This window comes from Plasmodium reichenowi, chromosome 14 (assembly GCF_001601855.1).
Source record: "Plasmodium reichenowi strain SY57 chromosome 14, whole genome shotgun sequence".
In the NCBI taxonomy this organism is placed as follows: domain Eukaryota; phylum Apicomplexa; class Aconoidasida; order Haemosporida; family Plasmodiidae; genus Plasmodium; species Plasmodium reichenowi.
Window position 1 is genome coordinate 1,206,637 of NC_033659.1, and position 20,270 is coordinate 1,226,906.

The window sequence follows — 20,270 nt, forward strand, 5'->3', positions numbered from 1 at the left end:
TCTAGTAGCTTAAGGATATTTTTTTGAAGGACACAATATTTTTTTTTTTTTTTTTTTTTTTTTTCTTATTGTTATATTAGATACAAAATGGAGAACTTAATCGGAACACCTTTGATAGAAAAAAAAAAAAAAAAGGAAACTCATATAAGCATAAGAAAGGATAAAAAAATTGAAAGATATTGAGGGGGAAAAAAAAGAAAAAAAAATTAAGGAAAGATTATTTTTGTGTCTTATATGCCTACTAATAATAATATGGTTAATTTACTTTTGTTATAAAAAACATATATTTTTATCCTATTTACAAAATGAAAAAGAGTATGGAATTATTATAGATGCTGGATCGAATGGAACTCGAATCCATTTATTTGAATGGAAAAAAAGAGAATATGAATTAAGTACTAAGAAAGAAGAAAATAATTTAATAGAATTGAAGGAAATATTTAATGCTAATGTAAAAAAGAGTATCTCTACTATTTCTTATAATGAGATAAAAGATATATTAATATATTTAATTAATAAAGTTATTGATCATTTAATAGAGAAAAAAATTTATGTATATAATAAACAAAAATGGAAATCATATCCATTTTATTTTCAAGCAACAGGAGGAATGAGAAATTTAAAACAAGAAGATAGAAATTTAAGAATGAAATATATAAAAAATATATTATTAAATGATAATTATAATCCATTTTATTTTTTTAAATGAATATGCAAGAATTTTATCTGGAGAAGAAGAAGGTATTTATGGATGGCTAGCTGTAAATAATTTATTAAATAGTATTTTTTCTAAACCTACTAATATATATGGTGCAATAGACTTAGGAGGATCATCTACTCAAATTACATTCTATCCTATAGATCATAATATCTTAGAAAATTATAATTCAATTTTGTTAAATAATATATTAATAAGATTATATTCGCATTCTTTTATAGGATATGGATTGAATAGACTCATTATTTAGAGTAAATATATATTTATGTCTAGAAATAATAAAAAAGTTGAGCATAATAAATATAAAGAATATATTACAACTTGAAAATTATTATGATGATTATATCAATGATTATTTTTATAACAACTTACCAAATTATAATTGGTTTTTTTATTCAACCAAAAAAAATAATAAATAACAATAAAGAAAATTATAATCATCATAATTATGAGAATATAAATTATGATGTTAACAAAAGAAATTATCCTTATAATAATTTTCAACAAAAATATATTCATACAAATCCAAAAAAAAAAAAAGGAAATTATGCAAAAGGAAATATAAATAATTCAAATAAATCATATAAAAACATTTCGAATATATTATTACAAGAAATTGTAAAATATATACATTCACAAAACGATTATCCATATTCTCCTTTAACAAATATATATGATTATACATACAATATTTATGATGAAAAACCTTATGATATGGAAAATTTTATAAAAACAATCAAAAGTTTTAACAGACACTCAAAAGAAGATACTATAATGCTTGTACAAAATCCATGTTTACCTTATCCGTATGAAATGAAAATAACATTGCCTACGTACAACCTAGTAACTAGCCAATTTGTCATTCTAAAGAAAAATAGTGGAAATAAAATAGGAAATATAAATGACACAAAAAATGATGATAATAATTATACACAAAATGATGATAATAATTATACACAAAATGATGATAATAATTATAAAAAAAATGATGATAATAATTATAAAAAAAATGATGATAACAATTATACACAAAATGATGATAATAATTATACACAAAATGATGATAATAATTATAGACCTAACCATAATATTAATGACGTGTACGAATTAAATAGTAGTGAGAGTTATGATAAATTTATTTCAAATTTTGTTCTTAAATTAAAAATAATAAACAATAATATGTCCCTTATGGATAATATATATGAACATTTTAAAAACAAGGGATATTTAAATAATGTCTTGAAAAAAAAATAAATGATAATAAAATAAGTAATACTCTGAAGAATGAAATAATAAAACGTCTTTTTGAAAAAATAATTAATGAAAAAATTAAAGAGGCATATATAAATATATCAGTAAGAATAATCGGATCCAATGATTTTAAGAAATGTATAGAAAATACAAAAAAAGCTTTTTTATGAACAACCTTGTTTTCTTTCTTCTTGCAGTTTTAATGGAATTTATCAACCTAATTTAGATAACAATAAATTTGTTTTACATGGCCAATTTAAAAAGGTTATAACTTATTTAGGTTTTAAAAAATATGTAGATTTAAATCAAATGAAGATACATATACAGAAATTCTGTAACATGAATTTATATGAATTAACAAATAATATGTCTAATAAAATTATGGATAATCAAATTCCTACATTTTGTTGGAAATCTATATGGTCTTATTCATTATTATTTTATGGTTTTAAGTTTAAAGAAACTACCAAACTTTTAATTATAAATGATGATACCAATATTTCATATGATTCATCAAGTACTTCACAGGCATCAAAACAATTTTATAAAAGTACACAAAGTGAAAAATTGAATAAGATATATCTGTGCTATAAGTTTTAATATACATATATATAAATAAATATGTATATATATTTTTTTTAAAGCAGGGGTTGAAAATAAGGAACAAAATAATTATTTACGCGGCAAAACAAATTATAATAATGAATATAACTTAAATAACAAAATAGATAATATTAGTTGGACTCATGGATCTATGATATACCAAATTAATATATTTCAAGAGCGTCTTGTTTCAAGGTTGCTTTGTGAATATATATATATTTTTCATGTACTTAATTATATATATGTATAAAAAAGATATATGTATGTATGTATATATGTATATATGTATATATATATATGTATGTATATATGTATGTATATATGTATGTATATTTTTTTTTTTTTTTTATAGAAAATATAAATTATACAGTGAGGTTTTCTTTGCGCTTTTCCTTATAATTTTTATTATCCTCATTATTCTCGGAGGCTATATTTTTAAATTCAAAGAAATATTAAACAACAAATATCGATTTTTATAAAATTCAGGTTATATTTTAATTTTTTTTTTGTTTTTTCTAATACATGTATGTTTAAAAATATATGTCCATATATATATATATATATATATATATACTTATTTTATTTATTTTTTTATTATTTTATTATTTTATTATTTTTTTTTTTTTGTATTGTGAACAAAAGGGTGGTATGAATAAAAAACATTTGTCTTGTTCTTTTGTATCTTTTTGATATATTTTTTATCTTAGTAGTTTTTTCCTTAATATAAATACTATAAAAAAAAAAAAAGGAAATATATAAAGAATAATAGGTAACATATGTTTAAGGAATGCCTGTATAAAGAATATCAACCTGTCCCAATCATTTTTAATGAAAATACATTTTAATGTTAGAATATGTTAAATATATAAGCACAACATAAAATGTAAAATAATAAAAATATAAAAATTCTTTTATAAGCTTATACTGTATAGTCGCACACAAAAATATAAAATATTTTTAAAAACAATTTTTTGCACACACATAATAAGCAGAACATAAAGGATATAAATATAAATATATATATATATATATATATATTAATGATTACCTATATACTTGTTTAATAATAAACCACAATCCTTATTTTCTGAATGCATTGTTTATAGTAGCATTAAAAAAATAATAATAAAATGGAACGTTTTTCACTTTTATTTTTTCACTTTTATTTTTTCACATTTATTTTTTCACTTTTATTTTTTCACATTTATTTTTTCACGTTTATTTTTTCACGTTTATTTTTTCATTTTTAATTTAACGTATATAATAAATAGTTGTCTTAAAATTTTATAGTATATATAAGCCCAAAAGTATATTTATTATTAATTAAAAAATGACTAATCATATTTTTTATTAAAATGTAGACATACAATTAAAATTAAGAAAAAATATAATTTAATAAAAAAAATATCATATTGTGTAGAATAAAAAGGAAAGTATTGTTATATACATACTTAATCATATAACAACAAATAGTAAATATATGACACAAATTCCTTTTAAAAATAAAATAAATAAATAAATATAAATATAATATCATTACGTGCATATCCATTTTAATTTTTAATTATTTCATTTGTGTTGCAAGGTTGGAATAATTGATTTTGTTCTATTGATTAAAAAATAATTACACTAGAAATATATATATATATATATATATATATATATATATATATATATATATTTATATTTATTTATATTGATTTATTTATATAACAGTATATTCTAAATCACTTTAATTTTTTATTTTACAATATAATTATGAATTACATCCAGATGGAAGAACGTGAATATAAACCACTTCTAGAAGAAGTGGATAACGGAAACAATATAATAATAAATAACAAGGAATATTATAACATGTATGAAAACAATAATATAAATAATGATAATATTGATATTCATGAACGTGTGCCTCTAGGAACACCCTTAACGTATATCTCTGGTAATCCTGGGAATTATATACAACACATAGATATGTATAACGTTGAGGAGGAAAAAAAAGGGAAAAAAAGATTAGCAACAGATATAAAATATTTTAACTACTTTGTTACTTATTTTATGATTTCATTAATTATTATATGTTATTATTTTTATTATGGTAAATATAGTCGTATATTATATGGTATAAATTACAATGGGAAAATATGTGGAAATGATCTATATAAATATCCATATTTATACTTCCCTCTTACTCCTAAAAATCCTAAACCTGAAATATTAAGTACCTATGCTAAATGCCTAGAGTCTTGTCCATCATCTAATATTGTTTCAAAAGATATAGCAGATTTAAATAAAGATAAAAATAAAGATAAGAATAAATATTTTGTGGAATCTTATTTTTTTTCTTATAAAAAAAAAAATAATAATAATAATAATAATATAGTTATTGATAAAAGAGGAAATAGTGCAACAAATATAGTATATAGTGATTATACAAAAAGCCCGAATAATAATTTGTATGTTGAATATTCTTTAAATTCTCCATATTATGATACTGTAAATATTATGAATATATGTTACCCTAAAGATAAATTATTAAGAGAAAAAGTTGCAAATATTATATTTACAGATAGATATAAAACATTTGTTAATTTATTTTCTCTTCACAACTCTTTTATTTTTATATTCCTTTTTGTTTTTACTACTATAGTATTATGTTTCCTTTATTTACTTTTCTTATATATATCATCAACTCCAACTTTTCATTTATTTTTAATATCCTTTGTTTCTTTGATGTTTTTCTTACCCATTTATTTTATTCATAAACATTTATATATGATATATAATCCTGTCAAGACATCCCTTTTTTCCCATCAATATTTTATTTCCATTTTTATATGTATCATCATATTTATTCAATCCATTTTTTTTCTGTCTATTTTTTTTATATATAAAAGTACCTACAAGTACACATCTCAGATAATAGGAATTACCTTGAATTTTATCTATAAAATGACAAATATAATTTACTCCCCCATTATTGTGTCAAGTATATCATTTATCTGGTTTTTCGTTTGGTTATATATTTATATTATGATAATGACAGCTGGAGGGGTAGACGAAAAAAGGGTAAGTTTTTTTTATAGTAATATAGCCAAAATGAAATAAATGAGAAATGAAAGAAACAGCTAGCTGTTCAGAATTTTTTTAACTTTTTTTTTTTTTTTAATTTAATTTTTTTAATACAATTAATTTGGCTAGTTACTGATAAATATGCCCGAATAAATCTATAAATAAAATACATATATATATATATATTTTTGCGTCCTTTCATTTTTGTTAGTTGCGAATGGAATTAGATTCGAATGGTTTTAGTGAAATAATGCCCCTTCAAAAATTTTTTTATTATTTCAAAAGCTCTTCATTTTTTTCTATGTAACATAAAATATAATAAAATCAAAATAAAGAAACAAAATAAATTGATCATTTATATATATATATATATATATATATATATATATATATATATATATTTTAATAATACATTTCAGATTATGGGTGTATTCCTATTTTTTTATTTGTGAAATTTTACAAAACTTAAATCAGTTTACTATAAATTATTTGGGTAAATACACAATTTCGTTTTTATATAAATAATTTTTTATATAAGAATGTATATAACGAACATATATATATATATATATGTATATATTTATGTATGTATCTTTTTAATTTTGAAGGCACTGTATGGTATTTTAGTGATAAATCGAATTTTCCAAAACAAAATAATGTCTGGAAGGTTATGAGTAATTAATCTATATTAAAAATGAAGGATTGAAAGATAAAATAAATATTATTTGAATAAAGAAAAAGAAATATTCCTCTATAATATATATTGTAACTTTTTTTTTTTTTTTTTTTTTTTTTTTTTTAGAAACAATAATAAATTATCATTTGGGAAGTTTGATTTTATCAAGTTTTATTAATTTGTTGTTTAAGCCTTTACGTGTTATTTTCTTTTGGACAAATAGCACTTTATCTCTTCCTTTTTTTTATAATCATATTATACATAAGATAAAGCATAATTTTTGTAAAAGAAAGAAAAATAAAAAATAAAAGATATACAACATGCACATATATATATATATATATATATATGTATATATATGCATAGTAAGTATTGTAATAAAACTAATATATTATATATATATATATATATATATTTTTTTTTTATAGATATTTTTTTAAAGCCTATTTCTAAGATAATCGATTCTTATACATCAGCTGCATATTGTGAAGTATGTTTCTTTTGAAATTTTTAAAATTTAAAATAAAAAAAATAATATATTTAAAAGGGAAAATATAAATATAAATATATATATATATATATATATATATATATTTTTGTTTCCATAAAATTTACAAGAAATGTATTTATTATTTTTATATAGATGTCTATATCTTCATATAATTATTTGTTTGCATGTGATACGTCCTGTAAAAAACTAATAAATTCAACATCCCCTGCGGCTGCGTTACATGGAGTAACAAAGAATATACTTAAAAGAAAGAAAAAAAAAAGAAACAATACAAGTATATGCATATGTATATATATATATATATATATATATGAGCATATTTTTCTTTCTTGTGTAGATAACCTATATATTGAATATAATATTTCCATGTTTTACTACTCTCATTATTACCTTTTTGTCATTTAATGTAATATGATAAAATGGTTATTATGATATGTTCATTTGAAGAATATTTAAAGAACGAAGTCTTTGATAAAAATTATAACATAATACATATTTTAATATATATATATATATTTTTTCTTTATATAGATTTTTAATAATTTTCAAAGATATAATGATTTGTATTCATCTAATTTTATTCCAAACCCCTTTTTTGCTTCCCTTGTAACTTTAGAAATTCAAAATAAAATATATATATATATATTATTAAGTAATATATTTATTTTCATTTTTTCTTTTAGATAATTGGTACATTATGCGGAATTATTTCGTCTTATTTTATTACCCTTATATCATCTCTATCTGATTGCATATTATATTGTTTTGTTTGTGAATGTTATAAAAACCAAATGATTGATGAAGATCCTATGAGAAATATATTTACACCTCCTATGTTAAGAAATTTTATATTAGAAATATATGATGAATATAACTCGAATTTGTGAAATGAGTATGAAACATTTTAAAATGTATATCAATTTTTTTTTCCCTCTGTATATACAAATATATATGTATATATAATAACAGTTTATATTAATATATATACCATAAGTATGTTATGTATTAATTTTGTGCGTTTTTAAAAAAGAATGGACAGAGCTTTAAATACGTACATAATATATATTAAATTTATTTGTTTTTACTTGACCACAATTTATACATCTGTGTGATTCTTTCTCAAGGTGTCTCTATATATATTATATATGATTATATTTATATATGTACATTTTTCAGTGTTAACATATATTGCACTTTTTGTACATAATGAAAAATTTTTATATAATAAACCTAAGTAAATATAATCAACTTGATGATTAAAAAAGAAAGAGGTAGATTCAAAAATATGAATACGCCCATATATATATATATATATATATATATTTATGTATTTATTTTTATTAATAAATATTAACAATAAAAAAAGGTGTTAGTTTTCATAATTTTTTTTTTTTTTTTTTTTTTTTTTTTTATAAGAAAAAATATGTGGTTCATATATAAAATTCATATATATATTATATATATATATTATATATATGTATTTTTTATTATTTAAAAAAAAAAAAGTGAAATCACAAGATATTTAATTTTTTCCATAAAAAAATATCATATTTTTAAAATATGAAAAAAAAAAATTCACATATTATAAATATATATATATATATATATATATATACATATATTTATTTATTTATTTATTTTTAAAATATTGTGTAGTTGAAAAAGACGGGGAATAAAATAATAAAGGCAACAATTAATAAGAAGATACTAAAATATAATATCCTTTGTTTAATCATAGCGTTATATTTTTTTGCGTCCACAATATTATTAAGAGCATCTTGTGTATATTCTTTAACTTGAAAGACATTATTTTCAATATTATTAATTAGATTTTTTCTTTTTTTAATTACATATGCTAGTTCTATATACAATTCATTTAAGGATAATATATTATTTTCTAAATTTTTTAATTCGTTATATTTTTTTTTAATTTTTTCAATTTCTATTTGTTCTACATTTGTACAAAAAATATTATTTTCATAAAAAGAATTTTTATTAATATTTAAAAAGTCTTCTACATTATTATTATTTTGTTTTAATAATTTATGTATGGTATGATCATTTAGGTTTGGATGTATTAATTTATAATGTTTTATAATATTTTTATTAACATATTCATAATATTGATTACAAATATTTTTATATTTATTAATACAACTTTTATATTTGTTTACAACATCAATAAAAATATTAATTCTTAATTTAATTTCGCTGACCATGTTACTATTTCTTTCGAATTCATTATTTTCATTATTAAGTTCATTAATTTTTAATTTAATATATTTTACTATATCTTCTGAATTAGTTATGATAACATTAACTTTGTTATATAATTTCTCATTATCATAAATATTTAAATCAATTTTTTTTTTAATAACATTAATTTTATCAATATTTTTATATATACTTGAAATATGTGTATTAATATCATTGACATGTAATAAATATGAATTTAAGTTATTATTAAATCCGTTTACTTTTAAAGGTGTATTTTCGTCAATATTGTTTTCAAGATCTTTAAAATATAATATATCATCATCATAATAATTATTATTATTATTTATATTACTAATATTACTATAATTATCTTCATTCATTTTCTTATCATGTATTATTTTACTAAATATATTTGCTTTCTCAATATTTATATCATCATCAATTGTGCATATGGTTGACGCATCACAATATATACTTGTATTATCATCTTTTATACTATCACTTGATTTCTTCTTTTTATTTGAAATAATATCTTTTATTGTATTTTTGTTTTCTTTTCTTATCTTAAAATCATAATCCGATTTTTCTTCCCTAATTTTTTTTATATCTACAATGTGATCATTCTCCTTCTTTTTATCTTTCTCTTCCATATCTTTCAGTTGTTCTTCTTTCCTTTTTTTTTCGCTCAGTGATATTATTTCGTTTAAAATGTCTTCCATTTTTTTTTATAAACAAATAAGCATATTAATAATAATAATATGTATGTATGGGAACAATTATATTATTTATATACACTTACACAAAGGTATACAATGAAAGAACAAACGTATATATTATCACAAGGTGGTACACAAAAAAAAAAAAAAAAATAAATATATATATATATGTATATATAATATCAATGTGTAGTTTTAATATATATAAATATATAATATATTAAGGTATTATATATATTTCATTTGTAATAAAACAAGAAAATCCATTCTTTTCATATTGATTTATTTATATATTCACAAAATAGTTTCATCACTTAACCATACATATATTACTATTTTTAATCTTAAACATAAAGTAAATAAATAAATTATTAAATATTTATATATAAAGATAAATTTATTCATACATATGAAAATACAATAATCGTATAATTTTAAAATAAAAAAAAAAATTAAAAATTATGAAAATTTTCAATATGTTTTTTTTTTTTTTTCTTTTTTCTTTTTTCTTTCTTTTTTCTTTCTTTCTTTCCTTCCTTCCTCTTTCTTAATTTTTCATTATTCACAATTGTGTGTTTTTTAGGATCTTAAAAATAAAAAATTAAAAAATTAAATATTAATATATTAAGAATTAAAAATTAAAAATTTTATGTAAGCAAGAAATTAAAAAAAATGAGAAAAAATAAATAAAATAAAAATTATTATATAATTGCAATAAGATCTTATTATCTAAATATATATATTTATATATGTAATATATTATTATATATATATATATATATATTATATTTTTTTTTCTTATAAAACTAAATAATTAAAAATAATTGTTCTAATCATTAATAGATAGTATATAATATATAATTTATAATTTATAATTATAATATCTTATTTTATTTTATTACTTTTTAATATTTTTATTTTTTTCTTATTTTAATTCAATTTTCCCTTTTTTATTATAAAGTGTTATTAAAACCATGTCTGAGCATAAAACATTTATATGTAATAAATACATTGTGTATGGATCTTTATTTTTCTATTATATATAAAGAAAAAAAAAAATATATATATTATATATATATAATAAAATAAAAAACATAAATATAATAAATATAAATAATATAAAAAATAAAATAAAATGAAATAATCATAAAGCAAAACAGAGGCACATACAATATACATACATATATTAAAAATATATTTATTATTTTTATGTATATAATATATATATGTTTAATACTTCATTAGGTCACAATTTTTTAAAATTAACATTAGAATGTTTTTTTTTTTTTTCTTTTCTTTTCTTTTCTTTTTTTTTTTTTTTTTAATTTTGACAAAAATATTGTTTTGAATAAACCAATAAAAATTAAAATATATTTGTTATACATATAATATACATATGTATATATTGAATATTTAATTTTCTATATAAATATCTTAAAAGGAAAACAAGAAAAAATTAAAATTTCTGAACATTTATATATTTAATTTTTGAAATATAAATATATATATATATATATATATATATAAATATGTTTTTTTCCTTTTTTCTTTTTTTTTTTTTTATCCTTACACTGATATGATATCAGCAAAAAAGTATTTGTTAAAAAAAAAAAAAAACCATTATTTTAAATATTATTTTTATCTAAACCATGTTATTCATGAAAATAAAAAAATATATATATTATAATAACTTTGAATAATATTGTATATACTCTTTTTTTCTTCTTTTAAATATATATTTGTATTTTTATATAAAATGGATTTTCCGAAATTATTGAATAAGCCTTCATTAGGTAATACTTAAAAAAGTGAAACGGAAAAAGAAAAAGAAATAGAAAAAAAGAAAAAAATTCAAATGGAAGTATCATAATAATAATAATTTAATATACATACATACATACATATAAATATATATATATATATATATATATATATATATATATATATATATATATATTTATTTATTTATTTATATGTATTATTTATCTTTGGTTATTTGGTAATATATCAATTTTAAATTCTACATATTTTTCCTTTTTATGATTAGATTTATTAAAGAATGATTTTCCTCTCTCCAGTAAATTTGAGCTTGAACACAGCAGTATTTCAAAACATCCAGTAATAAAATAAATATATAAATATACATTAATGTTTATGTAATAAGCTTATATATAAATATATATTATATATCAATGTATGCACTTATATAAAATTATATCTTTCTTCGTTCAGTTTTTAAAAAGTGGTTTCACCTTTTCAAATAACACATATAGTATATATACCAATTTCAAAAATAATATTTACAATTCCAAAAATGAAATAAAATTTGATAACTCTGGAATAAGCTTGCTAGATATAAAATATGAAGTAATAACAATACTTTGAACAGACATAAAATATTATAAGTCTATATTTTATCTTTTTTGAACTTTCATAGATATATGTTAAAATATTATCTAAATGTTATTTAATTTATATGCATATATATACATACATATATATATACATATTTTTAACAATCTTTTAGCCCGGTTTTATTAAAAACCTAAATCTTTGTGGAAAATATACCAAGACTAATGGAAAAGAAGATGACACTTTTGAAGTTTATAGTGAATATACAACAGATGATATGAACATATTTTCATCTGTAAATGTTAGAAATTTTGCTTTTAAATATATTCATGTGAGCTCCCATCCAAAATATCGAAATTTTAAATTCGGAGGTAGCCATTTTATATCTGTTAATATATATATATATATATATATATATATTTAAATTGTGATGAAATGTTTTACTTATGAACATTTACACTTATGTAGAATATACCTACGCATATTCAAATTAATTTTGTATTTTTTCAAGACCATGTTTATTTTATTTTATTATTATTTTTTTTTTATATTTTCGTATTAGTGTGTTAATATAAATGTATATTAATTCTTTTAATTGTATATAGGTTTGCTTGAAGGAAATATGGATATAAATAATTTGCAATATTCATTCGGTGGTGCATACACGAAGCATCACAAAGATAATTTATACATATTTTCCCTAAGATCGTAATATTAAAAAATAGAACATACATATATATATATTTATATATATATATATTTATATATATATATTTATATATATATATATATATATATATATTTATATATATATATATTTTTTTTTTTTTTTTCCCTGTAGAATCCCGAGTAATAAACACTTTTATGGATCCTTAGCTCTTAATTTATTTTTCCAGAACAAGAGTATAAATGACAATGCAATTAGTGTAGAAGTAATTCAAAATATAATGGAAAAAAAAGCAAATATAAATGTTGCTTCAATATGGTATCTTGATAATAAGAATACTTTTGTAAAAACTAAAATTAGCAACGATACTAAAGTTGCCTTGTCTTTAACACACAAATATAATGAATTTGTGACAATAACTCTAGGTTCACAGGTAAAAAAAAATAAAGTTTTATAAATAGAAAGAAAAAAAATATATGAATTTTTTTTCATTGATATAATTTATAAGCATTATTTAATACACACGTATGTATATATATATATATATATATATATATATATATATATATTTATTTATTTATTTATTTATATATTTTTATTTTATATTTACAGGTTGATATATCTAAAATGTCCTTGCCAGACAACACCAAATTTGGAATGAAACTTTATTTAAAATCATAAAGAAAATAATTGTTTATTTTATTCATATATTTTTAATATAACCCAATTCTTTTTTTTTATTTATTATTATTATTATTATATATTTTTTTTTTTACTGTCTATAATTAAACAAGGACATTTTATATCTTATATTGTTATTTGTTTTTATTTATTAAGGAAAAATTAGATTTTATTTTTATTTATAAAAACATTTAAATTGTACTGAAATAAAAATTTATATATATATATAAATATATATATATATATAATTTCTTTTTTTTTTTTTCTTATTTTATTTTTTTGAAATATTAAAAAAATTATTTGTGAAAAATGTGTCTTTAAAATTATTCCTTTTGGCATTTATATGTTATATATATATATATATATATATATATTTTTTTTTTTTGTTTTATATATGTGTTATTTATAATTAAGACTAAATTAGGGAGAAGGTATTTTTGAATGGTTTTTCAACTTATAAATAATATAATATTATATTATATATATATATTATATATATATATATAAGGTGCATAAAGGTGTGCAAAAGGAATACTTGTCTTTATAAAATAATTGTATATATATATTTTTTTTAATGTAATTTATTTTTTTATTTTTTTTATTTTTGTAATTGATATTTTTCTTTATTTATTCATTTGATTTATTGTAATATTGTGATATATATTTTTTTTTATAATAATAATTATTATTGTGTTTATTTGATTATTTTTTTGTTTGGAATATTTATTATATTATGCTTAAACGGAGTAGGACAATTCTAATTAAAATAAAAATATATATATATATATTTATACATTTATATATATATGTTTATACATTTATATATACATGTTTATATATTTTATACATTTCTTATAAACCAGACTAGGAACCAATTTATTCGTATAGAGGAATATGAAAGAGAAATATGTGCTGATAAAAAAAATCCTGAATAAAAATAATGATATTATTTCAAATGATACAACCGTATCTTGTTGTGATAATATTTTATGTACATCATCTTGTTCATTGTTAGATGAAGAATGTGATGAAGAAGAAATAAATAAATATGACGATTTCTTAAAAGGTACCTCTCGTTTATCTTCTTTGCTTAAATCACCTTATTTCTCATCAATATCATCGTATCGACCATGTAAAGAATTATCAAATAATACGTCCTTTGATTTGTCGTCACATAAGTTATCCTTCGATTTATCGTCGCATAAGTCATCTTATGATTTGTCGTCGCATAAGTCATCCTTTGATTTGTCGTCACATAAGTCATCCTTCGATTTGTCGTCGCATAAGTCATCCTTCGATTTGTCGTCGCATAAGTCATCCTTTGATTTGTCGTCGCATAAGTCATCCTTCTCATCATCTTCGTGTCCTCCTTTGTCGGCATTTTCTTATGCTTCCTCTGTTAACTTATCTTCTCGTAAGGAAAGAAAAAAATGCGATATAAAAGCGCATGGGAGTTTAAATAAAAAATGGAGCTGTAACAAGAATGATGATAAAGACATGTGGATACACAGAATGAATTCTCATAAACATCCTAACCACATTGTAAAAAAAAAAAAATATGATTATAATAAGGAACACAAAAGTGCTTATTGTAAAAATAGTGATGATATTAATGATGAGGAGTATTTAAAAAGGATGACAAAAAATATTGAGAACTATATAAGAAAGATGAAAGATATGATTTATTACAAAAGAAAAATAAAAAAGACGAAAAAAAGTAAGGAGAAAAAAAGAAGAAAAAAAATAAAGAAGAGTGTAAATATAAAAAGCATATGTAATGATAATAATATAAAAGAGTATGATAATATGAATTATAATTATATTAATTATAAAGATCATGTAAATTATGAGAATAATAATATAAATGATTATAATATTCATCATTATAAAAAAGATATACAGAAATTATATGAACATCTAAATTACGAACAAAATAATTTATCAACATCTTTATTAGAAAATCATTATATTAATAAAAATGAAACAGACAATAATTTGTTTTGGACATGTTATTCTGAAGAAAATGTAGAGAAACCAAGAGAAATAGTATTTCAAAAAAATTGTGATTTAAAAAAAAAAAGTAATGAACTATTCATAACTCATACACAAAATACATTTCCTTATAATACTAATTTATCTTGTATTTGTTGTGCAAGAATATATTTTATCGATAAAATAATAAAAGTAACGTCTAATAAAATAAAACCTTTATGTATATGTTGTTTTGATATATTATTAAATTTAATCGGTATCAATGCAGCTATATGTATTTCATGTTTCAAATGTTATTTCCCATTTGAGTTTGTGAATAAATGTGTTATATGTAATTCTTTTGACATGATTAATTTAAAAAAAGAAGATAAGAGAAATATGAATATTGTTAAAAAAGAATTACATATATTTATGGAATTGTATAAATATAAGTTTAGTGATCATTTTAATTCGGACATATTCTTAAATTATTTTATAAATATGAATTACTGTTTTAAATATCTTTATTATTATTTTACTATTCATCAACAAATAGTTATATCTAATAATTTTGTTTTGGCTAGATATACTTTTCCATTTTCTCAATTACTTCAAATTATACAAAAGGATAAACATAAAAATAAAATGAACATGAACATGGAAAAAAATATGAAAAACGAATTTTATAATGATAAACATGAATTTGATCATGAAGAAAAATATAAAAATGAAATACAACTTAAAATAGTAAATAAAAAAGAAAATAATCATGTTATTAATCATATGAATAGTCATTTAAGTGATCATGTAAATAATAATATAAAAGATAATCTAAACCATAATAAGTGTGTTAATACACAAAATGAATTACATGACGAATATACAAATAAAGTAAATGAATATTACCAAATTAAAAACTTTGAAGATAAAAATCAGAAGCAAATAGGACAGCAAATATTTGAAGAACTAAGCAGTATACAAAATAAAGACGTACAAGAGGAATATAATATTATCCAAGAAATAAAAAAAGACATTCTGATAGGAGAAAGAAACAACAAAAAAGAAAATTACATAATGAAAAATGTAGAAACAAATAAAGAAAAAGAACAAATAATAAAGGAGAAAGAAATGAAGCACATAGAAAATGATACAATAATTAAAGATGACAAAGTTGTTGAAAAGGAGGTGGCTGATAAAATAAATGTGGTTAATGTTAAAGATATAGTGGACGAAATAAATGTAGTGAAGGTTAAAAATATAGTAGACAAAATAAATAATTTGGATGATAAACATATAGGGAATGAAATAAATATATTGAATAATCCAAATAAAAATGATAAAGAAAACAATATAAATTTAAATACAGTACATATTAATAATAAAAAAAAAGAAGATAAAAAAGAAGATAAAAAAGAAGAGATATGCTCAGAAAAAAGAAACAAATATATATCAATGGAAGAAAAAAGAAACAAAGATATATCAATGGAAGAAAAAAGAAACAAAGATATATCAATAGTAGAAAAAAGAAACAAAGATATATCAATAGTAGAAAAAAAAAATAAAGATATTTTCAATAAAAGAAAGTCTATTAATATAAGAAATGAATTATATAAGAACAAAGACAAAGGTAATTCCAAAGATTCAGTCGAAAATTTCTTTTATACATTTAGTAAAACAATTATATCTCATATTGAGAAATTGAAAAATAAAAAAATCAAATTTTCTTTTAACGAATTTAAAAATACTCATATAAAATTAAATGAACTAAATTTTAACAACACTATTCGAAAGTATTATGCAAATGGTGATTTGATTTTGTATTATATAAAATATTTACAAAGGCAAGAAAAGGAAATACACAAATTGTATGAAAATTATAAGGTAATAATAAAAAAAAAGAAAAAATGACACCATATTATTGTCTAAAATAATATATATATATATATATATATATATATAATAATAATAATATCTATAGGGAGCTTCATATATGTTATATATTTTTTATATTTTATATTTTTGAAGAAAACGGAGAATGATGTTGAACACTTCAAGAGGAGATTTAGAATACACTATGGAAAAGAAGCAAACGAATATGACTTAAACAAAAATATATATTTGAAATTTAGATTACTAAACAAAGTACAATTATTATTAGAACAAAAAATAAAAAATTTTGACAACATACCAAAAAATATGGAAGTATATAAAATAATTAATGAATTTGGTGAGTTGATAGAAGAAGTATCCTTACAAAATAATACATATGAAAAGAATAATAATATTCTTATTAACTATTATTTAAAAAATAATATATTTGGAAATGATAAATTTTTATTAAGACAGAAAAAAAAAAGGAACATTTCAATAAACAAATTAAATGAGAATTATGAGTTATTGAAAGAAAATATAAATTCAGTTCTTAATATATTATTATTTTTATATGATACATTTAATAAAAATAAAAATTTAAATCAACTTGATTTATTTCATATCTTAAAGAAAATCAAAATGTTTCTATACGATAAAGAAATAAAAAGATTATATAACCATTTTAATGATGATGAATATAATCATAATAAAAATAATAAAACAACCAAATCGAATGAAATTACAAAATGGAAAGAAAAAAATGTAGAGATATGTGATAATATGTTATCACGTAATGATATAAGACCAGAAATCATATGTATATTAAATATTAGAAAAAAGAATATGAATAATTTCCTAATAAATAATAATAAAGTTCAAATAATTAATAAAAATTGTTTACAACTTTTTAACGAACCATATAATTTTGATTTTATCTATATAAATAATATTTATTTTAAACATTTTATTTCAAATAAAATTATAAATAAATATATTCATAATTTTGTTAATAAAAACAATGTTGTCTTATTCAACTTTTCTATTAATTATTTAAAAAATAAGAAAAATATATCGTTTTTTAATTCCTTTCATGATTATTTTATGAATGTAGATAAAACAAAAATAAATACATTTATCAAACATCAATTACAAAAAAAAAATGGGGAAAAAAAAAATTTTATAAAGAATAATGAGGAAAATCATCAATATATAAATGAATATAAAATTAATAGTGTACAACATATTAATAAATGTTCACAAAAATGTATGAACAGAAAAAAAAAAAAAAAAAAAAAATATTCAGACAAAAAAGGAAAGAACATTTTGTCATCTAAAAATAAAAAGAGTCAAGAAAAAAATATAAAATATAAAAAAAAAACTCTTTTCAAAAAAATTATTAATGAATTAAATAATAAATTAAATCAAAAATATTCTAATGAAAAATATAATTTAACATTAAATATTTATGCACAGAAAAAAAAAAAAATTTACAACATTAATAAATGTTTATTCAGAAATGAAACGAATTTATATTATCAAAAGAATGACATACATAAAAAAGAACATAAAGTAGAAATTATGTTAATTAATAATTATGATAATAATACAAATCATAAAATAAACGAAAAAAAAATAATACAAAAAGAAGATATGAACAAATGTAAAGAGAATGAGGACTCTTTCCAAGACAGAAAAAATAATGTATATAATAAAAATAATATAGACCATACATATTATGATGAAGATAAAACGAACCCTTTTCTTCCCTCATATGGTATGGATATAAAAAATATAAAGAATATAAATAAATACATAAACTTTAATAATATGAATAAATTTAAAAAGTCATCCATCATATTTCTCATACAACTTGAACTATTCTTAACATCTGATGAAAATATAAACATTCCAAAAAAAAAAATTTTACATTTTACCTTAGTTGATATAAACATTCCAATATTGTATATTTTGAAAAAGAAAAATCATGTTAATTATTTAAACGAATTTAAAAAGAAGCAAAATTTTGATAATATTTTTATAAACTATATTCAATCCTACTTTTTTAATACAAACGTAAACCATTATTCACATAATATAATTACACACTTGTTTCAAAAAAATCCTTACATATGTTTCCTTCTATATATCCATGATGATTTTATCTTCACTAATAATTCTGAATATAACAAACTTCATCAAATTCATAATGTGAAAAAGGAAAACTATTCTCGTAATATGATTTTACAGTTGTTATATATCTATTACATGTGTAATATTTGTGAATGCTTCAATTTTATAAAACAACATTGTTAATATTTCTTCACCCTTATGATGTGCATAAAATATGGAATGTGTGTGTATGTGCATAACATATATGTGAGTATGTAGAATAACTTCCTTTTTATATAATAATTATAAAAAAAATATAACATAATATAATAAATCAAAATGAATACATACGAATATAAACATATATATGTATGTATATTTCTACGTGTGTACAACCTTCGGAACATATTAACATTTATTAATATTATTATTTTATTATATATATATATATGTTTTATTTTTTTTTATACAAAATTACTTTCATTTGTGCTGTTATTATTCACCTTTTCATATTTGAACATATATAAATCCTATTAAAAAAAATTTTTATACTTTTTATACATATCAACAATAGCACTATTCATATCATCAATGTTATCTCTCAAATAATTCACAATTATATTTTTTCTATTGTTATCTTCTACATTATTGGTATCAATTAAATATGTCAATATATTATCTAGAGCTCTGCTACATATATCTAAAAAGGAAAAAAAAAAATAATAATAATAATTAAAATAAAAAGAAATATATTATACAAAAAATTATGTTAAATGGATGTAAAAGATGGTAGTTGTATGTTTTTTTTTTTTTTTTTTTTTTTTTTTTTTTTTTTTTTTTTTTTTTTTTTTTTT

General features: G+C 18.5%; 5 protein-coding genes and 1 pseudogene across 5 annotated transcripts in view, besides 1 other annotated feature; 4 read left to right on the forward strand and 2 right to left on the reverse strand.

Moving 5' to 3' along the window:
• Nucleotides 1-87: 87 nt before the first annotated feature.
• PRSY57_1431100 (apyrase, putative) lies at nucleotides 88-3,051 on the forward strand (annotated as a pseudogene; the record flags this gene model as incomplete).
• Nucleotides 88-3,051: a sequence feature.
• A 1,279-nt stretch (nucleotides 3,052-4,330) lies between these two features.
• Nucleotides 4,331-7,718, forward strand: PRSY57_1431200 (putative membrane protein; the record flags this gene model as incomplete). Its single annotated transcript, XM_012909911.2, has 10 exons — nucleotides 4,331-5,641; nucleotides 5,856-5,947; nucleotides 6,064-6,137; nucleotides 6,253-6,318; nucleotides 6,447-6,602; nucleotides 6,749-6,810; nucleotides 6,964-7,056; nucleotides 7,169-7,237; nucleotides 7,363-7,437; nucleotides 7,515-7,718. 10 exons carry the CDS (start codon nucleotides 4,331-4,333, stop codon nucleotides 7,716-7,718), a joined length of 2,202 nt encoding a protein of 733 aa, XP_012765365.2.
• A 753-nt stretch (nucleotides 7,719-8,471) lies between these two features.
• On the reverse strand, nucleotides 8,472-9,767 carry PRSY57_1431300 (syntaxin, Qa-SNARE family; the record flags this gene model as incomplete). Its single annotated transcript, XM_012909912.2, has 1 exon — nucleotides 8,472-9,767. One exon carries the CDS (start codon nucleotides 9,765-9,767, stop codon nucleotides 8,472-8,474), a length of 1,296 nt encoding a protein of 431 aa, XP_012765366.2.
• Nucleotides 9,768-11,520: 1,753 nt separating this feature from the next.
• PRSY57_1431400 (voltage-dependent anion-selective channel protein, putative) lies at nucleotides 11,521-13,464 on the forward strand (the record flags this gene model as incomplete). The annotated part of the gene is made up of 7 exons (XM_012909913.2): nucleotides 11,521-11,557; nucleotides 11,812-11,882; nucleotides 11,997-12,131; nucleotides 12,292-12,487; nucleotides 12,722-12,824; nucleotides 12,958-13,216; nucleotides 13,396-13,464. 7 exons carry the CDS (start codon nucleotides 11,521-11,523, stop codon nucleotides 13,462-13,464), a joined length of 870 nt encoding a protein of 289 aa, XP_012765367.1.
• An 894-nt stretch (nucleotides 13,465-14,358) lies between these two features.
• PRSY57_1431500 (hypothetical protein) lies at nucleotides 14,359-19,620 on the forward strand (the record flags this gene model as incomplete). Its single annotated transcript, XM_012909914.2, has 2 exons — nucleotides 14,359-17,316; nucleotides 17,461-19,620. The coding sequence occupies 2 exons, from the start codon at nucleotides 14,359-14,361 to the stop codon at nucleotides 19,618-19,620; spliced, it is 5,118 nt and encodes a 1,705-aa protein (XP_012765368.2).
• Nucleotides 19,621-19,949: 329 nt separating this feature from the next.
• PRSY57_1431600 (hypothetical protein) overlaps nucleotides 19,950-20,270 on the reverse strand; it is a gene marked incomplete at both ends in the record, with an annotated part of 2,760 nt that continues 2,439 nt past the window's right edge. The window contains one exon of the mRNA XM_012909915.2: nucleotides 19,950-20,116. Within this exon, the coding sequence (XP_012765369.2) occupies nucleotides 19,950-20,116 (167 nt within the window). The remainder of the gene's footprint in view (nucleotides 20,117-20,270) is intronic.